At 45.5% G+C, this 24,893-nt stretch overlaps 1 protein-coding gene across 1 annotated transcript in view; it reads left to right on the forward strand.

Annotated features, from left to right (window-relative positions):
- Nucleotides 1–24,893, forward strand: part of FAT3 (FAT atypical cadherin 3) — a 745,323-nt gene that overhangs the window by 623,329 nt on the left and 97,101 nt on the right. The window contains exons 9-13 of the mRNA XM_075546447.1: nucleotides 1,462–1,672; nucleotides 6,447–10,520; nucleotides 15,207–15,403; nucleotides 17,508–17,661; nucleotides 19,978–20,211. Of these exons, the coding sequence (XP_075402562.1) occupies nucleotides 1,462–1,672; nucleotides 6,447–10,520; nucleotides 15,207–15,403; nucleotides 17,508–17,661; nucleotides 19,978–20,211 (4,870 nt within the window). The remainder of the gene's footprint in view (nucleotides 1–1,461; nucleotides 1,673–6,446; nucleotides 10,521–15,206; nucleotides 15,404–17,507; nucleotides 17,662–19,977; nucleotides 20,212–24,893) is intronic.

Raw genomic sequence — 24,893 nt, forward strand, 5'->3', positions numbered from 1 at the left:
ACTCCATTCACAAAGTTCCTCCGGTCATCTCGGTTCCCTTTTCCCTTAACAAACACAGAACTCAGTTCAGGCACCCTCTACCATTTATCATTTGTGTAATTGAATATTTAGTGAAAACAAATCCTGAGTGTGGCTTTTCTCCAAGCTAAGCCATGTTATTCAGTTTGATCATTCCTCCTGGGTTCTATTTCTGCAAACTCCTTTCTCTTTGATGCCTCTTCTCCGTATATGTTCTAATTTCTCCGCCTCTCTCTGAAGGCACAGAGTCCCCAATTGAGCAAACCAAAAGCACACACATGATTGATGCTAAGTCCAGTAGCAAAGGCATGCAGTTTGAGGTATGGAATGGATTGGTTGCCAGCTTCTGCCATACGCAAATCGAGGGAGAGGATCTTTGTGGAGTCCAAAGGAGGGTTTCACGCATGAGGAGATGAGAGCCTGCTTATATCCCTGCTGGCCAGCATTCTCTCTCACGTCTGCGTCTCTGTATCCTGCTGCTTCTGGCTTGAAATACATGCCCCACACACCCCACTTCCCCATTTTACCGCTTGTGCCTACCATGTTACTTCTTCCAAAAGGCTGAATGCTGAGTTGGGGTCTTCTTACTGTTCACTCCCAGGATGCCCTACAGCTGTCCGATCCTGGCAACTATCATCATGCAGTACACCTGGCTATTTACTTAGCATTCACCATTCACCTCTTAAGTTCCTTGAGGGTAGCAACTGATTGTCTGCTTTACTTCTTAACTGCCAGAGTCAAGCCCTTGGCTTGACCGATAATAGATATATTTGTGTTGTCACTGAGTAAATTCCAACTCATGACCCAGTGTTCTCCATGGCTGGTGTTCACAAGTAGATCACCCACAGGCCATTTTCCCCTAGTTCTTCTTAGTCTGGAAGTGTCACTGAAACTCGTTCAGCAGTATAGCAACACAAAAGTGACAGTCAAGTGACAGTCAAGCGGTGGCTGGCTAGGTAGGACATTGACAAGAAATTGAACTTGGTCTCCAGCATGGGACCAGCAATGCTTCGGTTGAGTGGCAATCAATGTTTGTTGAATGAATGAATGACAGTGCTTGACAGTGCTCACCCCTTCTTTCATTTCCCCTTTCTAGCAGCCTCCATTACCATTCCATTAGCTGCTGCACACAGACAAATAATGGGGAGAGTGGCTGTCTGAGGGAGTGAGAGGGAAGTCCTGCTATCAGCTCCACAAGCACAGACTGAACACCCCTATGGCCTTGCAAAGAGGCTGTGCCCCACGCGTGTTGGGCGCCTGTTCTTGCTTAGCCCACCATCGACTTCCTACGCTGATAGAACAGCTGTTTATAAAGTAGCTGCCCTGGACCTGACGCTGGGTCCAGCACTCAGCGGGCTTTATCTCTGTTCCCACTGCCCGCACGCCGGGGTGCTCTTGCCATGTACGATGTCAGTCCTACTGCTTCTTGTGTTTTACCTAAAGGTCAGAGATCAGGAGTTTCCTTATCGAAGGAACTTGGCCCGTGTCATTGTGAATGTGGAAGATGCCAATGACCACAGCCCTTATTTTACCAACCCGCTGTACGAAGCCTCCGTGTTTGAGTCGGCTGCTTTGGGATCGGCTGTTCTGCAAGTGACGGCACTGGACAAAGACAAAGGGGAAAACGCAGAGCTCACATATACCATAGAAGCAGGTGAGAGCTGGTTCTCCGCATGGGCTTCAGGGTAATGCGTGCCTTCCAACCCTCAGCAGTATTTATCGCCGTGTAAAATTCTGAGAGTGACCATTGGAGTGTCTCCAAATGCATTTATTGGCCCAAGTGACCACTGTGTTTGTATGATGATGGTATATAAAGTTCTTAGCATCTCGGCAATAGATTTCCCATCTTTGATAGCAAGGAAAGAGTTTCCTTCTTTGCGTTCAAGCTCAGATTTTTCTGGGATGGAGAAGGGAAAAGAAATTTGTCATACGCTCAGTGGCTTTTACCCCTAGGTCAGCAACCAATGTCCTCAGACTAAAATAGCCACAATCCCCATCAGTAACTGTCAGGCTATTTTGTGACTTCAAGCACACCTGCCTCTGTTTACTTGTCCGTAGGTGGGCTGTGGGTTGCAGGGGTGCCTGCACCCCCCACCGTTTCTTTTCCCTGGAGGGGGTTGGGGGGTGATGTAGTCCGTAGGTTTGCAGCCTGAGCTGCCTGCCTAACCTGTCAGCTAAGTACAGGCTCTCATATTTGTTAAATTTGAGATTAAAAAGAAAAACAAAACAGTCATCTCTACAAGGCAAGACCATAATTTAGACAACGCGTTAAAGATTGCCACCTAGGGGGAAAAAAAACTGACAGAAGAGATAAATGTTCAAGCGAGGGCGGGGAATGTGAACCTAAAAATGACATACATCCTTTATTAGGTCTAGTCTCCCGTCTCCTGTTCTGCCTTTGTTGAATATTCAAGCCACATATTTTCAAAAGGTTCTGCAACATCAGGGCTCTTGTACTGTATGCCAAATGCTGTCTCCTCTCATGCCAGCCCTGGGACGACGCCTTTCCCTTGATTTAAATGTGCAGCGTTTTTGTGAGTGGTTGAATTAAAATATGAATGCTAGAGTGACAGTTTCGGGCTGAAAAAGTATTATAAGAGTCAAAGCCAACAAAAAGTTGTTAATTTGTTCCTTGCATCGCATGATAATCTGAAAATGTTTCCTGTATTCGGTACCCGCGTTGTGCACAGGTCTGTGCTAAGCCCTTCCCAACAGCCATGCACATGTACACAAATGATGGTGCTTCATAAGAATCAGGTGGCCCGAGCGAGTCCACCCATTTCCTTCCCGAATGTCCATAGACTGTCCTTCTTTTCCAAAGCCGGACTAGTGGTACCGCCTTTGGAATGCAATTGTGCATCTCTTGGTTGTCACCAGACTTTTTTGTTAATTGATTTATATAACTCTCGATCATTTGACTCCACAAATCACATGGGGAAGTTTAAATAAAATGAATATTCAACATCCTAGAAATGTCTCTGAAATTGACACCTCTTTATGTTTTTCCTCAGCTCGGTTCTGCGCTTTTGTTTTTCTTCACCCCATAGCCGCTCATGCCTATACATTGCTTTCTGTCATTGTTATCATTTAGCTAGAGAGTTTCACTCTGACCTTCCATGTTTCTGAATACTCTCCAAACATTGGACCATGTGTCAGTCTGCTTTTTAAACTTCTCACTAGGACTACCACTTATATTCCCCTTAGATAGCCAGATGATTTTCCAACCAATTTGGAGCTTCTCACAGTGTAATATAACTTACCATCTAGCAGAAAAGACTGTCTCATTATATTTTCTCTGCACTGTGCACAGAGAAGAAGATCGGTCGATTTCTTTAAAAATTGGCTAAAACTAAAGAGAAGAGTTGTTTCCTTAAAACATCTTTCCTATTGAAAATGGGAACTTCCTGAAACCACAGAAAGATTGGTATCTCAAAAATGGCCTTTGATTGCATGTGTAAGAAGCCAAACAGAATTACAGTGTGCACAATAAATCTCAGATGGCTTGGGTCCCTTCATGGGCAAACCTACATTCTACACAGACTGATCTCGCAGGCAGACAGTTGCTTCCCAGACAATGGTCATCCCAGAAGCTTCCACACATTGAAACAAGTGGCAGTGTGTGGTGAAAAATGTATGTTTTATTGAGTTCTCCCTCAAACCTCAGATAAGCAAGATTTGACTTGGTTTATTTGTAGACTATAAATGTCCTATCCCTTGCCTGACTTCTAAAGTAACTACTGAAGCTTTTCATGTTGGCCTGATGAACCAAGGCAGACTGTGAGTCAGGGCTTCAGGTCTTATATTTCATTGGGCTGTGATGCTGGATGCCAATGGTGGCTCCAGGTGGTGCTGAGTCAGGGTGATACAGGAGATACCAGCAGTACGAATTGAGTTTGAAGGAGGTGTGTGTGTGTGTGTGTGTGTGTGTGTAAGATGCATACAGCTAGAGAGGTTTTTTTAATTTAGACAGTTTTCTTTTCAATAATTCTACAAATATTTATTGAACAGTGATATGTAGCATAGGTATAGCCTTTTTTCAGTTGTCAAAAGTCAATAAGCAGCCCGAGATTCTGAGGGTCAAAAACAACCAGGTTAAATTCCAAGGATTCAGTGGAGCAGCAAGGGATACATAAGAAGGAATTCCTAAGGAAATAGATTAGTAGGTTGGAAAGGGAAGGAGCATAGCATTGGGTAGGGGTATAAACAGCAAGTCAGTGGTTATGGGGCCACAGGGTTAGGAAGTTCTACTCAAGGTCAAGGCTGGCTCCCCTTTGTCCTTGGCATATGTGTCTTTCTGGGTCCGATGAAATGTGCTGAGCCTGCATTGTGAAAGGACGCCTTAACCAGTGCAAACCGAGAAGCTTGTCTGAGCATTCATCATTCCGATGCCATCACTGGAAGGCGGCCATGACTCGGGTGTCATTTCACTATAAATTCCACTCTGAGATCTTGAAGAACGATGATGGCTCACTCCTTGGGAGGCTCTGTGAATCGGATGTTGCTCTCAAATAATTCCATGGTTCCACTAGTTGAAAAGTTGAAAAACTTGCGCTGACATCATTGAATGTCTTGTGATTGTAGTTCCAAAATAGCCATATTGAGGTAACCAAGTATAAACTCATTTTGATATAAAATGTGGCATTATTAAATATGTACCTTTGGGGCTGGATTCTTATTTGGCCTTCATATGGAATATGCATCCCTTTTATAAATAAGCAAAAGTTTATTGAAATTTCTTATGACCATGACAATTTTTAGATACGGGAAAGCTTAGTAGACACATAGGAAATATATAGTATGTTATCTAATAAATGTATAGTGAGAGGATGTATTTCCTGTGTATTTGAGTAGATACATTATATAGCTGTCCTATAAATCTGGAGCCTATCTTAATTATTTTTAAATCAGTAAAGTATAAATGGTTTTACTTAAATAATTATCTTCATGACATTTAAGTCATCTATAGGTCTGCTCCTAGGAGAAAGAAAAATACAGCACAGCAAATAACCAAGACACATGTTTATTTTACTTAAACAGATCCAGCCACACAAACCTGTGTATTCTTAGAGAAATAGCAGAATGCCTGATGAGAAACCCAGACAGGCACGTGATGAGATTTGCTTCCTCGCCCTGTCCATTCTTTCTGCGCTCCACGCCACCATCTACCTTCTTGACGATCCTCAAGTTTCCACTCACTTCTTTAAGTCCGCCTCCTCAGCAGTCCCAGATTGCTCACCTCAAGTGTCAGAGGCAGCCTTCGGAACATCCACAGTATCGTGAATCAAGGCTCTTCGTACTCTAGATCCGTCCAGCTGGTGGGGACTCTAGTTCCTCATTTTCAGATGGCTTCTACCTTAGAGTTGTTGGAGTTAGTGCTGGCTCAGATGACCAGTGACTTCCTACCTCACCGGGAACTCATGGAATACTTTACAGTTGGAGCAAATGCCCTATGATTTTTAGATCTAATTTCGTTTCTTTGTTTACCCATGTAGTTTTGGCAGGGAGCCAGGACTTGCAGGGAGCTAGAGGAGGAGAGAAGAGCAGACAGATAGTCAGGAAGAACCTTCACAACCTACAGGGCAAATGGTCACTTAGAAAGAGTTTGCCTGAATAAAATCACTGTCACCAAAATAGTATTTTGGATGATCTCCAAAAATGTTAGGATAGCATTAGAAAGTACCAATTCTGGGTAGTATGTTTGCCTTTGGAACAATCTGGAACCAAGTAACTACACTATAGTGTTCAGAAACTATTCCTTCCACCTTCTCTCTCTGTATACGGAGCCCAGAGGCCCGGGTTTAGAGGTAAGAATGCACCTTATGCCAGTGGCCTCGGCGGATCCCAGCACCATCTGTTCCTCTTCTCCTAGACTGAGAATGTGGAAGCACTGCACATTCTTAGTTGAAAAATCTCTTCTACAAACTCCTTATTTTCTAACTTGCATGTTCTGCTTATTCATAGTGCTGTGATGGTGGTGGTGATGGTGGTGGTGGATCATGGTCATGGTGGTGGTGGTGGTGTTTTTTCTTGCAAACCCAAATAAAGAAGCGGCTGTTGCTAGTTGTGGTCAAGATGACCATACTGGAAGTTGTCTTGTGCGTGCAGAGCAAATTGTGCTCCACGGGTTCTCAAAGCTGTGACCTTTCACAAAGAGATCGCCTGACCTGTCTTAGAGATACCTCTGGGTGGGTTTAAATTGTCAGTCTTTCAGCTAGCAGCCAAATGCTGAACTATTTGTGTCATGTGGGAACTCTAAAGCTTACCAAAGTTGCTTTGCAATACCTCTGAAACGGAAGGCTCTTGGTAAATTCAGCATGCAATAGGATGAGTTCAATTAATTTCTTTGAATTTTTCAAGAATGAATCATCAAAAATAACTCTTGATGAACCATTAGTAACTCATTTCTCCCCTCAATTTCTGTTTTTCAGGGAACACTGGAAACACGTTTAAGATCGAACCCATCCTGGGCATTATCACTGTTTCCAAAGAACCAGACATGACAACGATGAGTCAGTTTGTCCTGTCGGTCAAAGTCACAGACCAGGGTTCGCCACCAATGTCTGCCACTGCCATTGTACGGATTTCTGTCACCATGTCTGATAATTCTCACCCCAAGTTCACACACAAAGACTACCAAGCAGAAGTCAATGAAAATGTTGATGTTGGAACATCAGTCATTCTCATCTCGGCCATCAGTCAATCCACCCTCATTTATGAAGTCAAAGATGGCAACCTTGATGGGATATTTACCATCAATCCATACTCTGGCGTTGTCACCACTCGGAAGGCACTGGACTACGAAAGCATTTCCTTTTACCAGCTCATCGTGCAGGCCACTAACATGGCAGGCATGGCTTCTAATGCCACCGTCAATATCCAGATTGTTGATGAAAATGATAACCCCCCGATATTTCTCTTTTCTCAATACTCTGGCAGCCTAAGTGAGGCTGCCCCAGTCAACAGCATTGTCCGGAGTGCAGACAACAGCCCTCTGGTGATTCGAGCCACCGATGCTGACAGCAACCGGAATGCTTTGCTGGTGTATCAGATTGTGGAGTCCACAGCCAAGAAGTTCTTTACAGTGGACTCCAGTACAGGCGCAATCAGGACAATCGCCAATCTGGACCACGAAACCATCGCCCATTTCCATTTTCATGTACATGTCCGAGATAGCGGTAGCCCCCAGCTGACTGCAGAGAGTCCCGTTGAAGTCAACATTGAGGTGACAGATGTGAATGATAACCCACCTGTGTTCACACAGACTGTGTTCGAGACTGTCTTACTTCTGCCTACCTACGTGGGAGTGGAAGTTCTGAAAGTTAGCGCCACCGACCCGGACTCTGAGGTGCCTCCTGAACTGACATATAGCCTAAAGGAAGGCAGCTTGGAGCATTTTTTAATGGACTCAAACAGTGGTGTGCTCACCATAAACAATAACAACCTCTCCAAAGATCACTACATGCTGATCGTTACCGTGTCCGATGGAAAGTTCCAGAGTACAGCCATGATCACCGTCATGGTGAAGGAAGCCATGGACAGTGGCCTCCACTTTACGCAAAATGTTTACTCCACTTCAATCTCAGAGAACAGCACTAATATAACCAAAGTTGCCATTGTCAATGCAGTTGGAAATCGCCTTAATGAACCCTTAAAATATAGCATCTTGAACCCAGGAAATAAATTCAAGATAAAATCTACCTCAGGGGTCATTCAGACCACCGGAGTCCCCTTTGACCGTGAAGAGCAAGAGTTATATGAGCTAGTGGTGGAAGCCAGTCGTGAGCTAGACCACCTGCGTGTGGCTAGGGTGGTGGTCAGGGTTAACATTGAAGACATAAATGACAATGCTCCGGTCTTCGTGGGTCTCCCTTACTATGCTGCTGTGCAAGTTGATGCTGAGCCTGGGACTCTGATTTACCAGGTGACAGCCATTGACAAAGATCAAGGTGCAAACGGGGAAGTAACCTATGTCTTACAGGATGACTATGGCCACTTTGAAATCAATCCTCATTCAGGGAATGTTCTTTTAAAGGAAGCATTCAACTCTGATTTGTCCAACATTGAGTATGGAGTCACCATCGTAGCCAGAGATGGTGGGAAACCCTCTCTGTCTGCATCTGTGGAACTTCCCATAACTATCGTCAACAAAGCAATGCCTGTGTTTGATAAGCCCTTTTATGCCGCATCCATCAACGAAGACATCAGAATGGACACCCCCATTCTAAGCATCAATGCCACCAGTCCAGAAGGTCAAGGAATCATTTATATTATTATTGATGGGGATCCTTACAAACAATTTAATATTGACTTTGATACTGGAGTCCTGAAAGTTATTAGCCCTTTGGATTTTGAAATCACATCTGTTTACAAGTTGACAGTAAGAGCCAGTGACGCCCTTACTGGTGCCAGAGCTGAAGTTACTGTTGACTTGCTGGTTAATGATGTAAATGACAACCCCCCTATTTTTGATCAACCCACATACAACACAACATTGTCAGAGGCTTCCCTCATTGGGACGCCTGTTTTACAAGTTGTCTCGAGTGACGCAGACTCAGAAAATAATAAGATGGTTCACTATCAGATTGTCCAGGACACTTACAACAGCACCGACTATTTTCACATAGACAGTGCAAGCGGCCTAATCCTGACCGCTCGTCTGCTGGACCATGAGTTAGTACAGCACTGCACGTTGAGAGTCAGAGCAGCGGATACCGGCTTCCCGTCGCTGAGCAGCGAGGTCCTGGTTCATATCTACATCTCCGACGTCAATGACAACCCCCCTATATTTAATCAGCTCATTTATGAGTCATACGTGAGTGAACTCGCCCCCCGGGGCCACTTTGTGACCTGTGTGCAAGCCTCGGACGCAGACAGCTCTGATTTTGACCGGTTGGAATATAGCATTCTGTCTGGGAATGACCGGACAAGCTTCCTAATGGACAGCAAGCGTGGAGTCATCACCCTGTCCAACCACCGGAAGCAACGGATGGAGCCTCTGTACAGTCTGAACGTGTCCGTCTCGGATGGGCTGTTCACCAGCACCGCCCAGGTGCATATCAGGGTCCTTGGGGCCAATTTGTACAGCCCTGCTTTTTCACAGAGCACATACGTGGCTGAGGTGAGGGAGAATGCAGCTGTTGGGACAAAAGTCATTCATGTTCGAGCCACCGACGGGGATCCCGGGACCTATGGGCAGATCAGCTACACCATCATCAATGACTTCGCCAAGGACCGCTTCCTCATAGACGGCAATGGGCAGGTCGTCACCACAGAGAGGCTGGACAGGGAGAATCCTTTGGAAGGAGACGTCAGCATTTTTCTGAGGGCTCTTGATGGTGGAGGAAGAACAACCTTCTGTACTGTGAGAGTGATCGTTGTGGATGAAAATGACAATGCTCCCCAGTTCCTGACTGTGGAATACAGAGCCAGTGTCCGGGCAGATGTTGGGAGAGGCCATCTGGTCACCCAGGTTCAAGCCATGGATCCCGACGATGGAGCCAATTCAAGGATCACTTACTCTTTGTATAGCGAGGCCTCAGTCTCAGTGGCTGACCTCCTGGAAATTGATCCCGACAATGGCTGGATGGTCACGAAGGGCAACTTTAACCAGCTGAGAAACACCGTGCTCTCGTTCTTCGTCAAAGCAGTGGACGGCGGCATTCCAGTAAAGCACTCCCTCATTCCTGTTTATATCCACGTCTTGCCTCCTGAAACGTTCCTGCCTTCGTTCACGCAGTCTCAGTATTCCTTTGCCATTGCAGAGGACACCGCCATCGGCAGCACGGTGGACACTCTGCGGATCCTGCCCAGCCAGAATGTCCAGTTTAGCACAGTTAATGGGGAACGGCCAGAGAACAACAAAGGGGGTGTCTTCATCATAGAGCAGGAGACAGGCACCATCAAGCTCGACAAGCGCCTCGATCATGAACTCAGCCCTGCATTCCACTTTAAAATAGCAGCCACCATCCCGCTGGACAAGGTTGACATTGTGTTTACTGTGGATGTAGATATCAAGGTCTTGGATCTGAATGACAACAAGCCAGTTTTTGAAACGTCAAGCTACGAGACCATCATAATGGAAGGGATGCCTGTGGGCACCAAGCTCACGCAGGTGAGAGCTCTCGATATGGACTGGGGAGCCAATGGACAGGTCACTTACTCCCTCCACTCGGAATCCCAGCCTGAGAAGGTCATGGAAGCATTCAGTATTGACAGCAACACAGGCTGGATCAGCACCTTGAAAGACCTGGATCATGAGACAGATTCCACATTCACCTTCTCTGTGGTGGCCTCCGACCTTGGAGAAGCCTTCTCCCTTTCTTCCACCGCTTTGGTCTCTGTCAGGGTGACAGATATAAACGACAATGCCCCAGTCTTTGCCCACGAGGTGTACCGAGGGAATGTGAAGGAGAGTGACCCCCCGGGGGAAGTCGTAGCTGTCCTTAGCACATGGGACCGAGATACGTCTGACATTAATCGACAAGTGAGCTACCATATTACAGGTAAGTCCCACTTCCCATCGTTTTAACAGTGCACGCAGCTTTCTTTTTAAAAAATGGTGGAAGGCGGCAGAGTACAGGAGTCAGAGAGGTGCAAGATGACTTGAACCTAGAAAATTGAACCCTCTCTGGGACTATGGAAAGGTTGCTAAGTGATCTCAATTTTTCAGTTGTTGCTAGCAACTTTAATTTGAGGGTCATGGATTTGTCCTTGTGTTTTTTGTTATCATTTTGACGATGAGTCCCCAGACTATCTCAGTTGAAGAAATGAAGATAACTTTTTTTGACAGTGTATTTCTTTTGGTGGGAGATTCCCCACTCTGCCACCCTTTGACAGTCACTGATATTGTGTGTGTGTGTGTGTGTGTGTATATTTACCTATTGTAGATATCTAAAGTAAGTAGAATCGTGCATTTTTTGACCTTTTATATCTGGCTTATTGTATGTGACATAATGTTCTCAAGCTTCATCCCTGTGACGGATGATCCTCTTTATCATGGAATAATACTCCATTTGGGCAGCACATTCGCTTTATCCAAACATCTGCTGTTGCTTCCTTCTTTTGACTCATGAGCATTGGTGTTCAAGTGTCTGTTTGAGACTCTGAGCTCAGTTCTTTAGCATACATCCCTAGGAGCAGAATGGCTGGACCACATGCTTCACTTTCTTTAGACACCACCAAGTTGTTCTCCCCACCGCTGCACCATGTTCCACTCTGGATGGAGACAGCTTTTCAACCACGTTTCTTTCTTCCGATCTTTTCCAGGGCCGAGAGAAACACCAAATGGTTTGATCCCAATCCATTTCACTGACAAGTGTCTGCTGGTAATAATCATATTAGTGCCCACACATGAGCACATAAACAAATTAGAAAGCCAACTTTGATCTTTCGTTGGCCAGTTCTTAATTCAACTCCATATCAAGGAGTATTTCTTCTGACAATGCAGTTTTCTGGTCTTGTCTTTGCTATCTTCTGAAAATAATCAGTAGCAGTTCGATGGGGAAGCCAAGTTAGACAGATGTAGCATCAAGAGTGCACCGTTGTGCTCGGCCAACAATTCCATGATTGAGTGGAGAAAGGGTATCCTTCCCCAGGGCAATTGGCCTTCAACTGCCGAAAAGGCGTGGGTTGCTGGTTCCTAAAGAACCGTTAGGGGGGTAAAGCTAATATTATGATGTTGTGACATCCAAAGACAGAACATAAGCAAAGTGCCAAAAGATTTTAAAGAATCCATCAATACTTGTAGTCAGGTGGCTTCCCTTAGAAAAACGACATTATTCAGAGTGAAAAATGAATTAATTAGAATGCCCTTAGGACACAGAATCTGCTTAAGTGTGTTAGTGGAAAAGTTAATTAATCACTGCAGAATAAGCTTCGCAGTGGCGCATACGTGCCTCAATGCGTGAGACTGCTACCCTTCTTCTCTGTGTTTGTCCATCCCCTTTTTCCATATGGAACTCTGATTTTCTCATGGTGTTTTCTGTTTTAATATCCTTTTTTGCATTTATGCTTTCTCAAGTGCATTCATTGCTTCGTCATGACAATGAACCCTTCGGCAGTGAAGACCAGGGAAGAACAGAGAGGAAAGCTTCCCTTTGATTTATTTGTGCTCTGTTTCTCAGCAAAAGCTCCAGAGCCATTCTAAGGGATACTTTGCTGTTTGGAGGAGTCGTTAAGTACCGAGCCTTAATTGTCGACCCATCGTCTATGAATTCTCAATGAATGATATAAAGGGGCCATCCCACCAACTTTACCAAAGTAATGAGTACAGAGTAGCTTAAAGCTACAGTGACTGTTAGCTGTGCCAACCACCAACTGATTTTAATTAGATTTAACTTTTTCTCTTGATGTAACCCAACTTGGCTGTGCTGCCTCAGATGAACAAAGGGCCATTAATCATGTTATTTAACAAAAGAATGGTGTGGGCTTCCACTGAAAGCATTTAATAGAGAGGTTAAATTTGTTCATGCTGAAATAATATTCAACTAAAGCATAATTGAATCCTTGCCAGTGTTGGGGAAAAGTGATATCCCAGGGAGGACCCTGGGCCTCACCAGAACACATTTCTCAACCTTGACACTACTGACTATTGGGGCTGACTAATTCTTTGTTGCTGGAGGTCTGCCCTGCTAACCATTCAGTGTTTAGCAGCAGCGTTCTTGCTAGCTTCCAGTAGCACCTTCCACCCCCATGCTCACCCTCATCAGTATAACAACCAAAAATGTCTACCAATTTTGCCAAAGACCCCTGGGGACAAAAGTCTCCCCTAGTTGAGAGCCACTGTGCCAGAGGACTGTATAAACGGTGCCTCTGTTGAGCTGTGCATGTGCCCATATGGTTCTGCTTATCCCATAATCACTCAGTCCTCGTGGCACAGTGGCTAAGTGGTTGGCTGCTCACTGCAAGGTAGGTGGTTTGATTCCACCCAGTGGCTCAGAAAAAGAAAACACACACAAAAAAGCCATCTGCTCCCATGAAAAGTATAGCCTAGGAGCCCCTACTGAATAATTCTGGGGTCACTATGAGTTGAAAATCAGCTCGAGGGCCCATTGCCGTGAACAACAACCATCTCCTGGCTGCCCATGTCTTGGACTGACCCCTTCCATGCTTCCTCATCTAGAGCGTGCTCTTTCCCACTGGTAAGAACCAACTCCCGCAGAGAGACTGCAGAAATTAGTGTGATCAAATATATTTATCCTGAGTAAATAACCATTCAAATAAGTCAGTGTCAAACCAAAAGTCTGGTGAAGACACGCTTAAGGGAGAGGATAGTGAATCAGATTATATAGGAGAAACTTGTCAGCAAAAGTGATTGGGGTCAAACCATTTGGTTTTTCTCTCAGATCCAGAAAAGATGAAAAGAAAGAAGAGGTTGAAAAGCTGTCTCCATCCCAGAGTGGAAAATGGTGCAGCCATGGGGAGAACAATTTGGTGGTTCCTAAAGAAAGTGAAGCATGTGGTCCAGCCATTCTGCTCCTAGGGATGTACTCAAAAGAACTGAGCTCAGTCTTAAACAGATACTTGAACACCCATCCTCACTGCAGCCCTCTATAGCAGTGTTTCTCAAGCTGTGGGTCGCGACCCCTTGGGGGGTTCAACGACCTTTCACAGGGGTTACCTAAGACCACTGGAAAATACACATTTCCAATGGTTAGGGTGACCACATCATGAGGAACTGTATTAAAGGGTCACGGCATGAGGAAGGTTGAGAACTACTGCTCTATACACTCGCCAAAAGAGGGATGGATAAACAAAAAAGTTAAATATAGGACTGCCAGAATTCTCCTCAGAGGCAAGGATGGTTAGACTTCATCTCATGTACTTTGGACATGCTCTAAAAAGAGACCAGTCCCTGGAGAAGGACATCAATAGAAAGACCATGGATATGATGGATGGTCATGGTTGGCTACATTCATGGGCTCACCTCTAAGACCAGTCCTGAGGATAGCACAGGATCGGTCGCGTTGCCTTCTGTCTTACATGGAATCACAATAGTCAGAACTGACAACTACCCCAAGTCCTGGATCTGGAAATCTGGGTTCCAGAGGAACTAAAGGGTTTCTCACTGCTCCCTACCTCCAGAAGAACCATAGTCCATGCCCTGTGTTTGTTTGTTCCCTTTAAGATTCCTCTAGTCACCAATCTGCAATGCAATATGCTTTCTTTGTGGAAACGAAATGTACTGTGTGCATCGCATGGTAAACATGAGCTCCACCACAACTGCAGGGATTTCAGTCCGTTTTGTCCAGCGCTGCTGCCCAGAACAGCACCTGGTCGGAAAAAGTCACTATGTACCTGTTGCCTGTGGACGTAAATGAAATGCTGGCGAGCACTGTTGCTGCCGGGCTGCCTGCCAGCCGTCTGGGCCAGTCTTCCTCAGTGTCTGAAGTGACATTAGGACACTCCTAGGAATTAGAGAGCCTTCCTCCTTCTCCTTCCTTCTTGTTCCCTGAGCTGCTTTTATCTCTTATGTAGTGCCGTGCAAAAGTAATACTGCCATCACCCAGGGTGGGAGCGTCCAAAGAGCGGTAGTCCCTCTTCAACTCTCCTGTTTCTCTTCCCCTTTCCCCACCCTCCACCCCCCCACCCCCGCTTGGCTCCGGTAAATTTGACCTAATTGCAGCGCTTATCTTTGAGTTGCTCCTTAAATGACCCCTCGTTAGGGCTATTTAATACTAATAGATCTTCCTCTGCCATGTAAACTTTTCTTCCCCAAACCCCAGCCCTACTGAGGAGAGCGCAGCTGTAAGATAAAGCCTCATTTAGAGATGCCTTAATAGGACTGACTGCCTTTCCTTGATTGCATAATCAACAGCTAATGAAACTGTCTTGGTAACAAGAGCTATGGTGTATTACATCCTCTCTTGAGACTAAGTGGAGAGACAATTGTATCATCGTGAGAAGACAATTGATTGTTCACAGTTTGAATTTGATTGTTCTTACGGGGAACTAAACAAGAGACCATCTCCAGCTTCCCTAAGTGGGTTTTACTCTCTTAGAAAGTTACTGTTTTACTTTCCACACAAGCCAAGCATATAAATATCATGCTTTGTTGCACAAAGAATGAAAGCAACATCAATGTTGCTTTCAGGGGCACCCGGAGGACCCCACGCCAGCTCTTCCATTAGCTGGAGATCAATCAAGGCATGTTGTTGCCCAGCTTCCAAGGCTCCTTTTTTTCCCGGCAGGAGGGAACCCCAGAGGAAGGTTTGCCCTGGGCCTGGTGCAAAACGAGTGGAAGGTCTACGTGAAGAGACCACTCGACAGAGAAGAGCAAGACATGTACTTCCTCAACATCACTGCCACAGATGGGCTCTTTGTCACCCAGGCCCTGGTGGAGGTAGCAGTCAGTGACGTGAATGACAACAGCCCAGTCTGTGATCAGGTGAGCTCTGGGGACTTCTCTCTGGCTTTGTCTTTGCATCCCTAACTGTAAATCAAAATCCAACTCCTTCTTTGGCGAGCTCCAGCTGGAGAGAAGTTATGAGGTGGCACTGGAATGAAATGTGGTAGACCTGAGAGAGTATAAATAGTAAGATCAGATACCTCCATCTGTCCCCACCAAAACCAGTGCACCATGAGCCTTAAAATTAAGTCTGAAGTCATCACAATGTCCCGTATGCCACACTCTGTGAAAAGGCCGCTTTCCTAAAAGAATAAATGGACTGCTCATAAAGGAAAAATCACGTCGAGGGGGTTATACAGCTAGGTAGTGGCAGTGTTGGCAGAGAACTCAAAATCACCAGGCTCCTCTTGAAGTAGCCTTTCCATGACTACACATAATATGAGAGCCGATGACAAGGGGGCAGTCCTAGATGGCATAATTTGATATTAGAGTGGTTTCGAGCACAAGAGAGACACCAAACACAAATCGTAATATAAAGTGAACTTTTATTAAGTCAAGTTGCTCACCTCAAGGTCAGCCATTTGCAACCACCAGCTGCTCCTCAGGAGAAAGGCATGGCTTTTCCACTCCCAAGAGTGAGGGGCAAGTCTGCCCTGTCCCATAGGGTCACTCTGAGTCGGAATGGACGCAGGAGCAGAGGGTTCTGAAATGGAGAAAGAATAATGAAACATCATCCTGATGAGGAAACCCACTAGCAAGATATCACAATAGCACCTAAGGGCTTGCTGAAATTCAGAGATTTAAAAGGGATTTAGGACAGGGCTGGGTGGGGAGGGGGAGAGTAGAAACAGAAAACCGTCACAAAATCATGATTTGCAGATCATTACATCATAGTTAGAGGTGAGACTACAGAAATGACAACCGGACCACAATTGGAGCAAGGGCATTGTGTCACACAGAAGAGCTTACAAGATTGGTCCAGGGCCTTCCAACCGAGGCAACAACCGGGTCAAGACTCATGATTATGCTACTCCAGTCCCGCCCCCAGTGTGTGGTGATTGTGATCAAGCTTCCCAGGCAAGCTTCCAGGAGACGCTGCTCCTTCCTGGGCTCGCTAGGGGGAGCGGAAGGAATCCATTTCCAATGCATTCTGCCGGACTGCTCGCATCCCTGGTTCATGGGCAGGAGGAAGGCAGTGGAAGCTTCATCCATGTGAGGACTCTGCAGATGGATTGGGGCTTTCACGGTGATCCATAGCCTTCTGCAAACTGGGGACTCAGAATTTAAGCCCTAACACAGAGTCAATCACTCTAAGTTACCATTTTGGTTACCATATGGACCCAGAGACGTTAGCTGAGGGTCCACCTCTTTGAAAACGAGCCCTGGTAGCACAATGGTTAATCTCTCGGTGCTAGCCCCAAGGTGGCCATTTGAGTCCAGCAGCCACTTGGTGAAAGAAAATGCTTGTTCGAGTCCCATAAAGATAACAGCCTAGTAAGCCCTCTGGGGCATTTCTACTCCACCCGACAGCAAACTGTACGTTCACAGCAACAGCAACATGGCTTAGGAAATCCTGGGTGATGCAAATGGATAACACGCAGTTGCTTTACGCCTGAAGTTGAGTCCAGGGGTGCCTCTGAAGAAAGGCCTGGTGACCTGAAAAACCAGCCCTGGAAACTGTATGGAGCACCATTGCACTCTGATGTGCATGCGTTCCTTATGAGTCAGATGACTGGCTAGAGGTTAGATTTACTATCTCATGCCAATGCTCCGTGTCGATAATAACTAAAGAACTGACAGATTCCCGGGACCCTGCTAGGACTTAGCAAATAAAGAAAACAGAGGATCATGATCAGTTTATGATGTGTGCATTGGTTCCACAGGGGCAAGGAATGCATCTCCTGTGTACTCTTAGCACCGGTAACACTATCCAGCCCATAGTAGATGCACAATAAATGCTTGTTGAGTGGGTGGGCATGGGAGGGTCAGGGCATCAGATATACTGCGTTGCATTCTTTACTGTGGTGATAGGCTTGTGGGATGGCATAGCAGAAGCGAAATTTCATAAATGCACTTTAAAAGAAATCAAAGCAACTGTCCCCCAAGTACTAATTATTTAAACACATCTCTCACCTTTGCTCAGGTTGCATATACAGCACTATTTCCCGAAGACATTCCATCAAATAAAATTATCCTGAAAGTCAGTGCCAAGGATGCCGATATTGGGTCTAATGGAGATGTCCGATACTCATTGTATGGATCTGGAAACGATGAATTTTTTCTAGATTCAGAAAGTGGTAAGATGAAATTTGTTCTTTGGGTGAATGCCATGGTTTATCCATAGATAAATTAAGCTCTCACACAGTCTCCTCCCAAGTGAGCAGTTTCTACACTAGAGCTGAATTGGGATACTCTATGTTGGGCTGTCTCCAGGATGTAGTGAGAACCCACGGCGTCAGCAGGTGAATGCACGAGACTACACATATTTGATTTGGGTTCTAAAGCTTGCTTTCTCTTTTCCTACATTTATGACTACCAGGGAGTCAGACATTTGCTTCTACTATTTCTCATATCTGTGAGTGAAGGTATTTGCTTATAAACGTTGCAAACAGTTTCAGCATAAAGACGGGCTTCTCTGAAAGCCAGAGAGCAATGCATAAAAAGGGAACTTACTATACACAACCCCCTTAAGGCTCCTTTCTAATTCCTAGTAACACCATTTCCTGGGTTTTATTAAAGATTCCTGTCTAGTTTCTCCTCAACTGTGGGCCTTCCGATGTACTTATGTGTTCGGGTAAAATTGACAAGGTCAAAGACTACGTAGATTGAACGGCGATGCCTGCCTTGAGGACCAGTGCTAACAGGACAGACATGTTCGCAGGAGGCAACTTAGTTCATTGTGGTATCCATCCAATGTCAATTTTAGAATGAAGTCTAAAGACCCAATACTTCCAGGACTCTGTCAGTCTTAGTGAAGAGAAGCCAATTGAGTCAACAAATGAGGTCGTGGCTCCTTCCCTCCCCACATTCTCATGGCAGCTGTATCCTACTGCGAAACACTGGCCTGACTACCTGGGACTCGGGCCTCGTTGTGATTATTCAACAACTAACGTGGATTGATTAGCTAGTGGACATAAAAGCACTCGAAGGGATATGTGCGGAGGACTCCACGCTGAATAAAACAAAGCACACCCAAGAGACTGGAAGCCTAGCGGAGGAGATGGGCAAGTAAATCAACAACAACAATAATGAAAGGCAGAGTACCCAGGAGAGGTGTCCTTATGTAAGTGGAGGCGTCTGAGCACACAGAAAGAAGTAGCTAATATTCCGATGAGAGGGAAGAGGAAACTGTGCTAAGGAAGAGTTGGCATTTGAACTAAGACAGGCTTCCTGGCTAACTCAGGACTGCACAAGGCACAGGGCATTGGCCCACCCAAAGAATGGCATGCGTAGCCCCTAGAACTAGTGGGAGGAGCTAGAGAATGACTTGTGAGAAAACTGGTGGGAAAATAACTTGAGACCCGATAATAGGGCACCCCAGAGGTTTCCCCGAGAAGCTGCTGACCTACTGGGAGTAAGAGAAAGGAATGATGCAGTCCAATCAGTGAGGAGAATTGGTTGGCTGCTATGAGGAAGTCACAGGAAGAATGGCCTTCACAATGCTGATGGCGTGGCCGGAATGAGCTCTGTCCATTTAATCTAAAAGTTATAATATTTCCCGAACCCTACTTCTCACCAAGTAGCATTTTGTTTAGATTCGTCACTAAGCCCCTTTGCCATTATCTACTGAAACTTAAGCAACATAGAGAGGCCAATGTCCAGCAGCTAATGTTCACCAGCACAGCTGCTCCAGGGGTGAAAATAGAGGCTTATCTCCAGACAGATTGATACATGTAGCTGCTGCCCCAAACTCCTCAGCTATCTCAACACATGGGCCTGATCCCTCAGTAACAGCCACAGACAGACCCCGCTACCTTCCAGCATGGATCACGTTCTTCAAGACCTTGCTCTGCTTTGACTTTGTGCTGTTCTGGAAAATAGGAAGTAGAAAGATACTGAATAACTGGAAGCCTAGAGACTGCCTGCTGGGTCTCCAGGTTCTTGTTGATACTGACCATTAGCGAACATAAGATACTGGCCCATGCTCTCTACTTTTTCCCCCTGAAGATGTACCAGGAATGCAGAGACAGCAGCTGTGCCCAGCAGACCTTGAGAAGGTTAAGGATGTAGACGTTCTCTAAGTAGGCACATGAAAGAAGCCCTGATACCGCAGGTATCACACCGGGCTTTGAAAGGCATCGAGGGTCATGCAGATCATTGGTTGGAACATCAAAGTACCTTAGAATTTTTCCTTAGTGGCTAAAAATTTGAATTTGTTGTCTCCCCCCCACCCCCAAGTCTGGGGGTCTAGGGCTGACTACAATTGGTCCTTGCTGTGATGGAAATTGTCTAGCTTATCTTTTCCTTATCGCCATGTTGATTGGTAGATCGCAGTTGCCCCAAGCTCCTCAAGTATCCTGACTACAGAATCAGTAGGAAATCCGTAAGTCAAAGATTAGCTCTGACTCTCGGAGGAAAGACCTGACCAACCATGCCACCGTTGATTTTCACAGGGGAGTTAAAAACGTTGGCTCTGCTGGACCGGGAGCGGGTCCCTGTGTACAGCCTGATTGCCAGAGCCACGGACGGAGGTGGCAGGTTCTGCCAGTCGGACATCCGCCTGATCCTGGAGGACGTGAATGATAATCCCCCAGTATTTTCTTCGGACCATTATGACGCCTGTGTGTATGAGAATACTGCCACCAAGGCTCTGTTAACCAGAGTTCAAGCCGTCGATCCCGATGTTGGTAAGTCAGGCTCCCGGACATCCTACCCCCCATTCCTGCATTCAGCGGGTCATCTACTGGGTGGTCTCTGGCCTTCGGTTTTGTGAGAAGCGTCATCAGCTGGTGCCTTACCAGCAGAGCATGTACACACTCAACCCCATGTGAGCTCCTCAGGGCATGCCTCCTCCACACCCCTCTTCTTTCTGGTGTTTGGAGACGAGATAGCATGAATTCCTCTACCTCCTATCAAAAGGATCATCTTTTGGTTGTTGTTTTGCCTTTTGAATACAAATGATCGCTACCTTAGTTTCTCGTTCCTCCTGAACGTAGTTAAACTGCTGTGGTGTGGGGCAGGGAGATGTCATTTCCATTTCTATAAAGAATCGCATCCCATGCTTCAGCTGAAATATGACAGTCGCGATTTATGTGGTACCCCGTAGTGCAAAGACCAATTACTAAATGTGTGGCCAGACCAGTGTGGAGTTTTCAGCTGCCATTGCTGTTATTTTGGTCACACAGAAACTGACATTCTTGGGCAGAGGTGGGGGAGGAGGGGAGATCGGATGGAATGAGAATGGAAAGTTACTAATAAAGCTTGTGTTAAAATCCACTTTACATAATGAGATGGTGAGTAAGAATAGACGAGCATTAATTGGTAGGTAGTCCAGAGAATGCATAAGTTACCGAGGTGACTGCATGATGAAATATAAATACAAAAGGGCATATAGAGGTCTCTTGCTGGTGCGTTTTAAAGCTGTAAATCAGAGGGCTGGGGAGAGATGGGTTGTGTCTGCTATGCTAAACAGGCCTTTGTATAATTCAGTGTCTTATTGCTTAATTCTGAATTGAAAGAAAAATTATTGGACTAATGGAAAAGTAAATATATGATAATTAGTTGAAAACAAACGTGGAACCCAAGGTCTCTGCCTGTTTCCCCTTAGAGGAATTAGTGGCTACACACTGAATGATTGCGTTCACCTCATTAGCATAATTGCCAAGGCTGAACACCACCACCTTAAATGTCCGCTATGACAGAGCTTTGCATGAAAAGAAAAAGGTCAAAAGTAAACAGAAAAAGACTCTGGTTGGCGTGTAATTATGTAATACGTACAATTTAAAAAATTAAGAGATGGTTACACAACCTTCTTCAGAGTCTTATTAGTAGACTTTTGGGGAAAGAAGACTGAAATGAGGTCAATGAGTGCTTTTTAAAATATGTATTTTTAAATTTGAGTTTCAGAATGTTGCAAATGGGACATGGGTGGCATTTTAAAATCTCACCTAGAAGTCGGGAAGAACTTGTAAAATGGGAATTTCCCCACTCTCGCCCGTCAAGAAGGAACTAGGTGGACTCGGATCGTTAGGCACTGGAGCCAGCAGGATGTGGTTGGTGCACACCAGGTTGTTGCAGACAGCAGGCGGGATGTGTGCTTACAGCTGATTTACAAATTGTGATGAAGGGTGATATAAACCTGCCTTTCACGTCTTTCTGAGTCAGCTGTCTGGACTGGGAGGAGAGGGGAACGGATGTCTGGATTCCTGTATCTAACAGGGAAGAAACGAGAAGGCCTTTACTGCAGCAGAACTGTAACGACGCCCTTCTCGGCCCTGTGTTCATTTGCACGAATTCCCGTGGCTGCTGTGGGCTCAGCGCTAGCTGCTGGGGACCTTCCATATAACTTAGGCATAAATGCGACCCAGCCTGGGCCAGCTCCGTACTCGGTGGTCTGAACCCATAGCGGCAGCCACTGTGTACTCGGAGAGTTCTCCAATCTAGGGGTTCGTCGTCCAGTCACCCAGAGCAAAACGGGACAGCCTTCTGTTGTGATCCCTAAGATCTCCAGTAGCCAGTTTGGGAAAATGATTCGCCAGGCTTTTCCTCCTAGTCTCTTTTGCCCTGGGAGCGATGATGCAATGCCTCTGTCATCACAGCCCCCCGCGCCCCCCGCCCCCCGCCATGGTATTTGAAATGCTCTGGCCCGGCTTCCAGCGCCTTAGCCACACCGTAGCCAGCTCAGTGCAACAAACTGACAGGTGGTTGGTGGTGTGCTCATTGGCAAAAGGCCTACTTTCAGAGCTATACACAGGGACAGAGGTTGCAGGTGCTCCTGCCATGCATATATAATGTGAATTCGCCAAACTATCCTATCAGCCTCCGATGAAAGCAGCCCTCTAGCATGGCACAATAGATTCTGGTTCATTTTCTCCGCTTTTCTAGAATATCTTACTTTGCTTTAACATAGCCCCAGGGTGTACCTCAGATAGATAGGGGTGAGGGGCCACACTGATTCCGCCAGCTGAGCATCTTCTGAGTGCAGGCGCCATGCTGAGGACGTGGCTGTGAAGGTCTTGGTCGTTCCTGCAGGGGGAAGGATTACATCAGCACTGGCATCATTCAAACAATGAAACAAACGTCAACTCTGTTTAGAGTCCTTGAACGTCAGTGACTGGACATTTGCCTTAGCGGCCTGATCAAAACCCTTACTTCTTCAGCAATGACCATGACTCAGTCTTTTGAACTGATGTTTTCACGAGTAGGAGCTGTGTATATAACCAAGATAATCCATGGGGAATTGATCTGAGACCAAACCCATCCCCTACCCAGAGGCTGAAATTGTATACAGTAGGCGGTTTGGCTGTGTCCAGCCCTGTAAGGTCTTTAGTTTGACCTACCCGGTGCCCCAAAAAGTATGACTTCATTGTTGGTGTGGGTATGCGTTGCTTAGCATCAGTTCAGACATCATTTGATCACAAGCATGAATAGATATTAGATGGGGTGTGTTCTTGTGTATTTTTTAAGGGAGAGCAGCTCTCTTGTTCTTTTAATTGCCCCTACCAGCCTTAAAGGAGCTCTGATAGCCCTGCGTGCGCTGTGAGCCCGTTACAGTGGAGAGCCGTAGCTGCTCTGAGGGAGAGAGATGGTTCTCGAAAAGATCTATAGTCTTGGAAACCCTATACAGGATTCCATGAGTCAAAATTGACTCGATGGCAATGGGTTTGTTCTGGATCATGGACGGTAAACAAAGATACTTGTATTCAAAACCCAGGGGATTTTTCATTAGACATATAAATTTCCAATTTCTTTCCACAAACAACTCAGCAATTCCAGGCCCTTATTTCCAAAATTGTAGGAGCTGAATAACTGTTTCACAGAACATCCGTGTGTGTGTTTCTATGCAGTTTTGTCACCTGTGTAGCTTCATGTAGCCACTAACATGTTTAATGTACAAAATGGTTACATCATCATGCGATTCTTCCCTACTGCTCCTGTAAAGCCATGGGCTCCTCCTACCTACACCCTTTCCATCCCTAACTTTTGTCCTCCATGTCGACACTGCTGTTGTTTTAAGAGTATGATTGAAATGAAATCTAATGCATATGTAATGATTCTTAAGTGTGGATTATGTTCACTGCATCATTCCCTCAAGACATACTCAAGTTATTTGTTTTTTCGATTCTATCCCTGGTGGCATAGGGGTTACAGGTTCAGCTGCAATCTGAAAGGTCAACAGTTATAAACCGCCAGCTGCTCTGAGGGAGAAAGAGGGGTCTTATTCTCCTGCAAAGAATTACAGTCTCGGAAACCCAGAGGCTGTTGTACCCATTGGGCCGCTATGAGTCAGCGCTGACTCAAGGGCAATTCACGAGTGGAGAATGCGGACTCCAGTTGTGTAAACAACAGGGATATTGAGCTCATGCAACTTCCTAGCCAAACATATGTCTTTAAGTCAGGTTGTGAATTATCACACCAGCATTTGGCAACAATATATATATTAACAAGTTACCACGGCTTCAGTGCTGCCGTCTGGCAAACACTGTGTGTGTGCCACAGTACAATTGTACTTCACAAGGCTTCGCTAACTGGTTTTATTTTCCAAAGAAGATTGCCAGACCTTTCTTCCTAGGTGCTTCTGTATGGACTAGAACTCTCAACCTTTTCAATAGCAGTAAAGCATGTTGGCCATTTGCAATGCCCAGGAAGTAGGTCACTATAATTTACAGAGATGAGAAACCAAACCAAGCCCACCGCCATCGAGTGACGGGGTACACCTGCTCATTAGGGCTGTGGAACTTTATGGGAGCAGGGCACCTCACCTTTCTCCCAAGGAGAGGCTGCTGGATTTATACCAACAACCACCGTCTAGCCCACAGCCCCACTAGGGATCTTTAATTCCACATCAAATCTGAATCCATAACCTCACAAATGCAAAGCCCCTAAAAGGAGTTGCTAAACTTTTATGCCATGGTCTTCTCCTTTTAAAAAAATATTCATTTTAACAAATCAACTCTTCTATGCCGAATCCATTATTCATAATAAACCAACATTGCCGTGAAAGTAATTGTCTGCGTCAGGAATAAAATAAAATTCTGAACTCTAATTTGATGAGTTCTGAGAGACCGCATGACAACTGTCTAGATTTCTGAATCAGATTCTTCATTTTCCTGTAAAATGGAAATATCTCCAATCCTATCCATTAATGGCATGACTGTATGGCCCAACCTTTATAAAAACTCAATCCTCTCGGTTTTAGATGCAGAGACACTGTTACACTAACTCTTTGGGGCTAATAACCTATTATTTAGTCTCCCTCCAAGAGAGGGCAGGATTTATGCCCATGTTACCAGAGCTAAGTGCAGTTTGTTTGTTGCTTGATTGTCTTAGGTTAAAAAACAAACAAACTAGTAAAGGAATATGAATGGTG

This window comes from Tenrec ecaudatus, chromosome 4 (genome assembly GCF_050624435.1).
Source record: "Tenrec ecaudatus isolate mTenEca1 chromosome 4, mTenEca1.hap1, whole genome shotgun sequence".
Classification (NCBI taxonomy): Eukaryota; Metazoa; Chordata; class Mammalia; order Afrosoricida; family Tenrecidae; genus Tenrec; species Tenrec ecaudatus.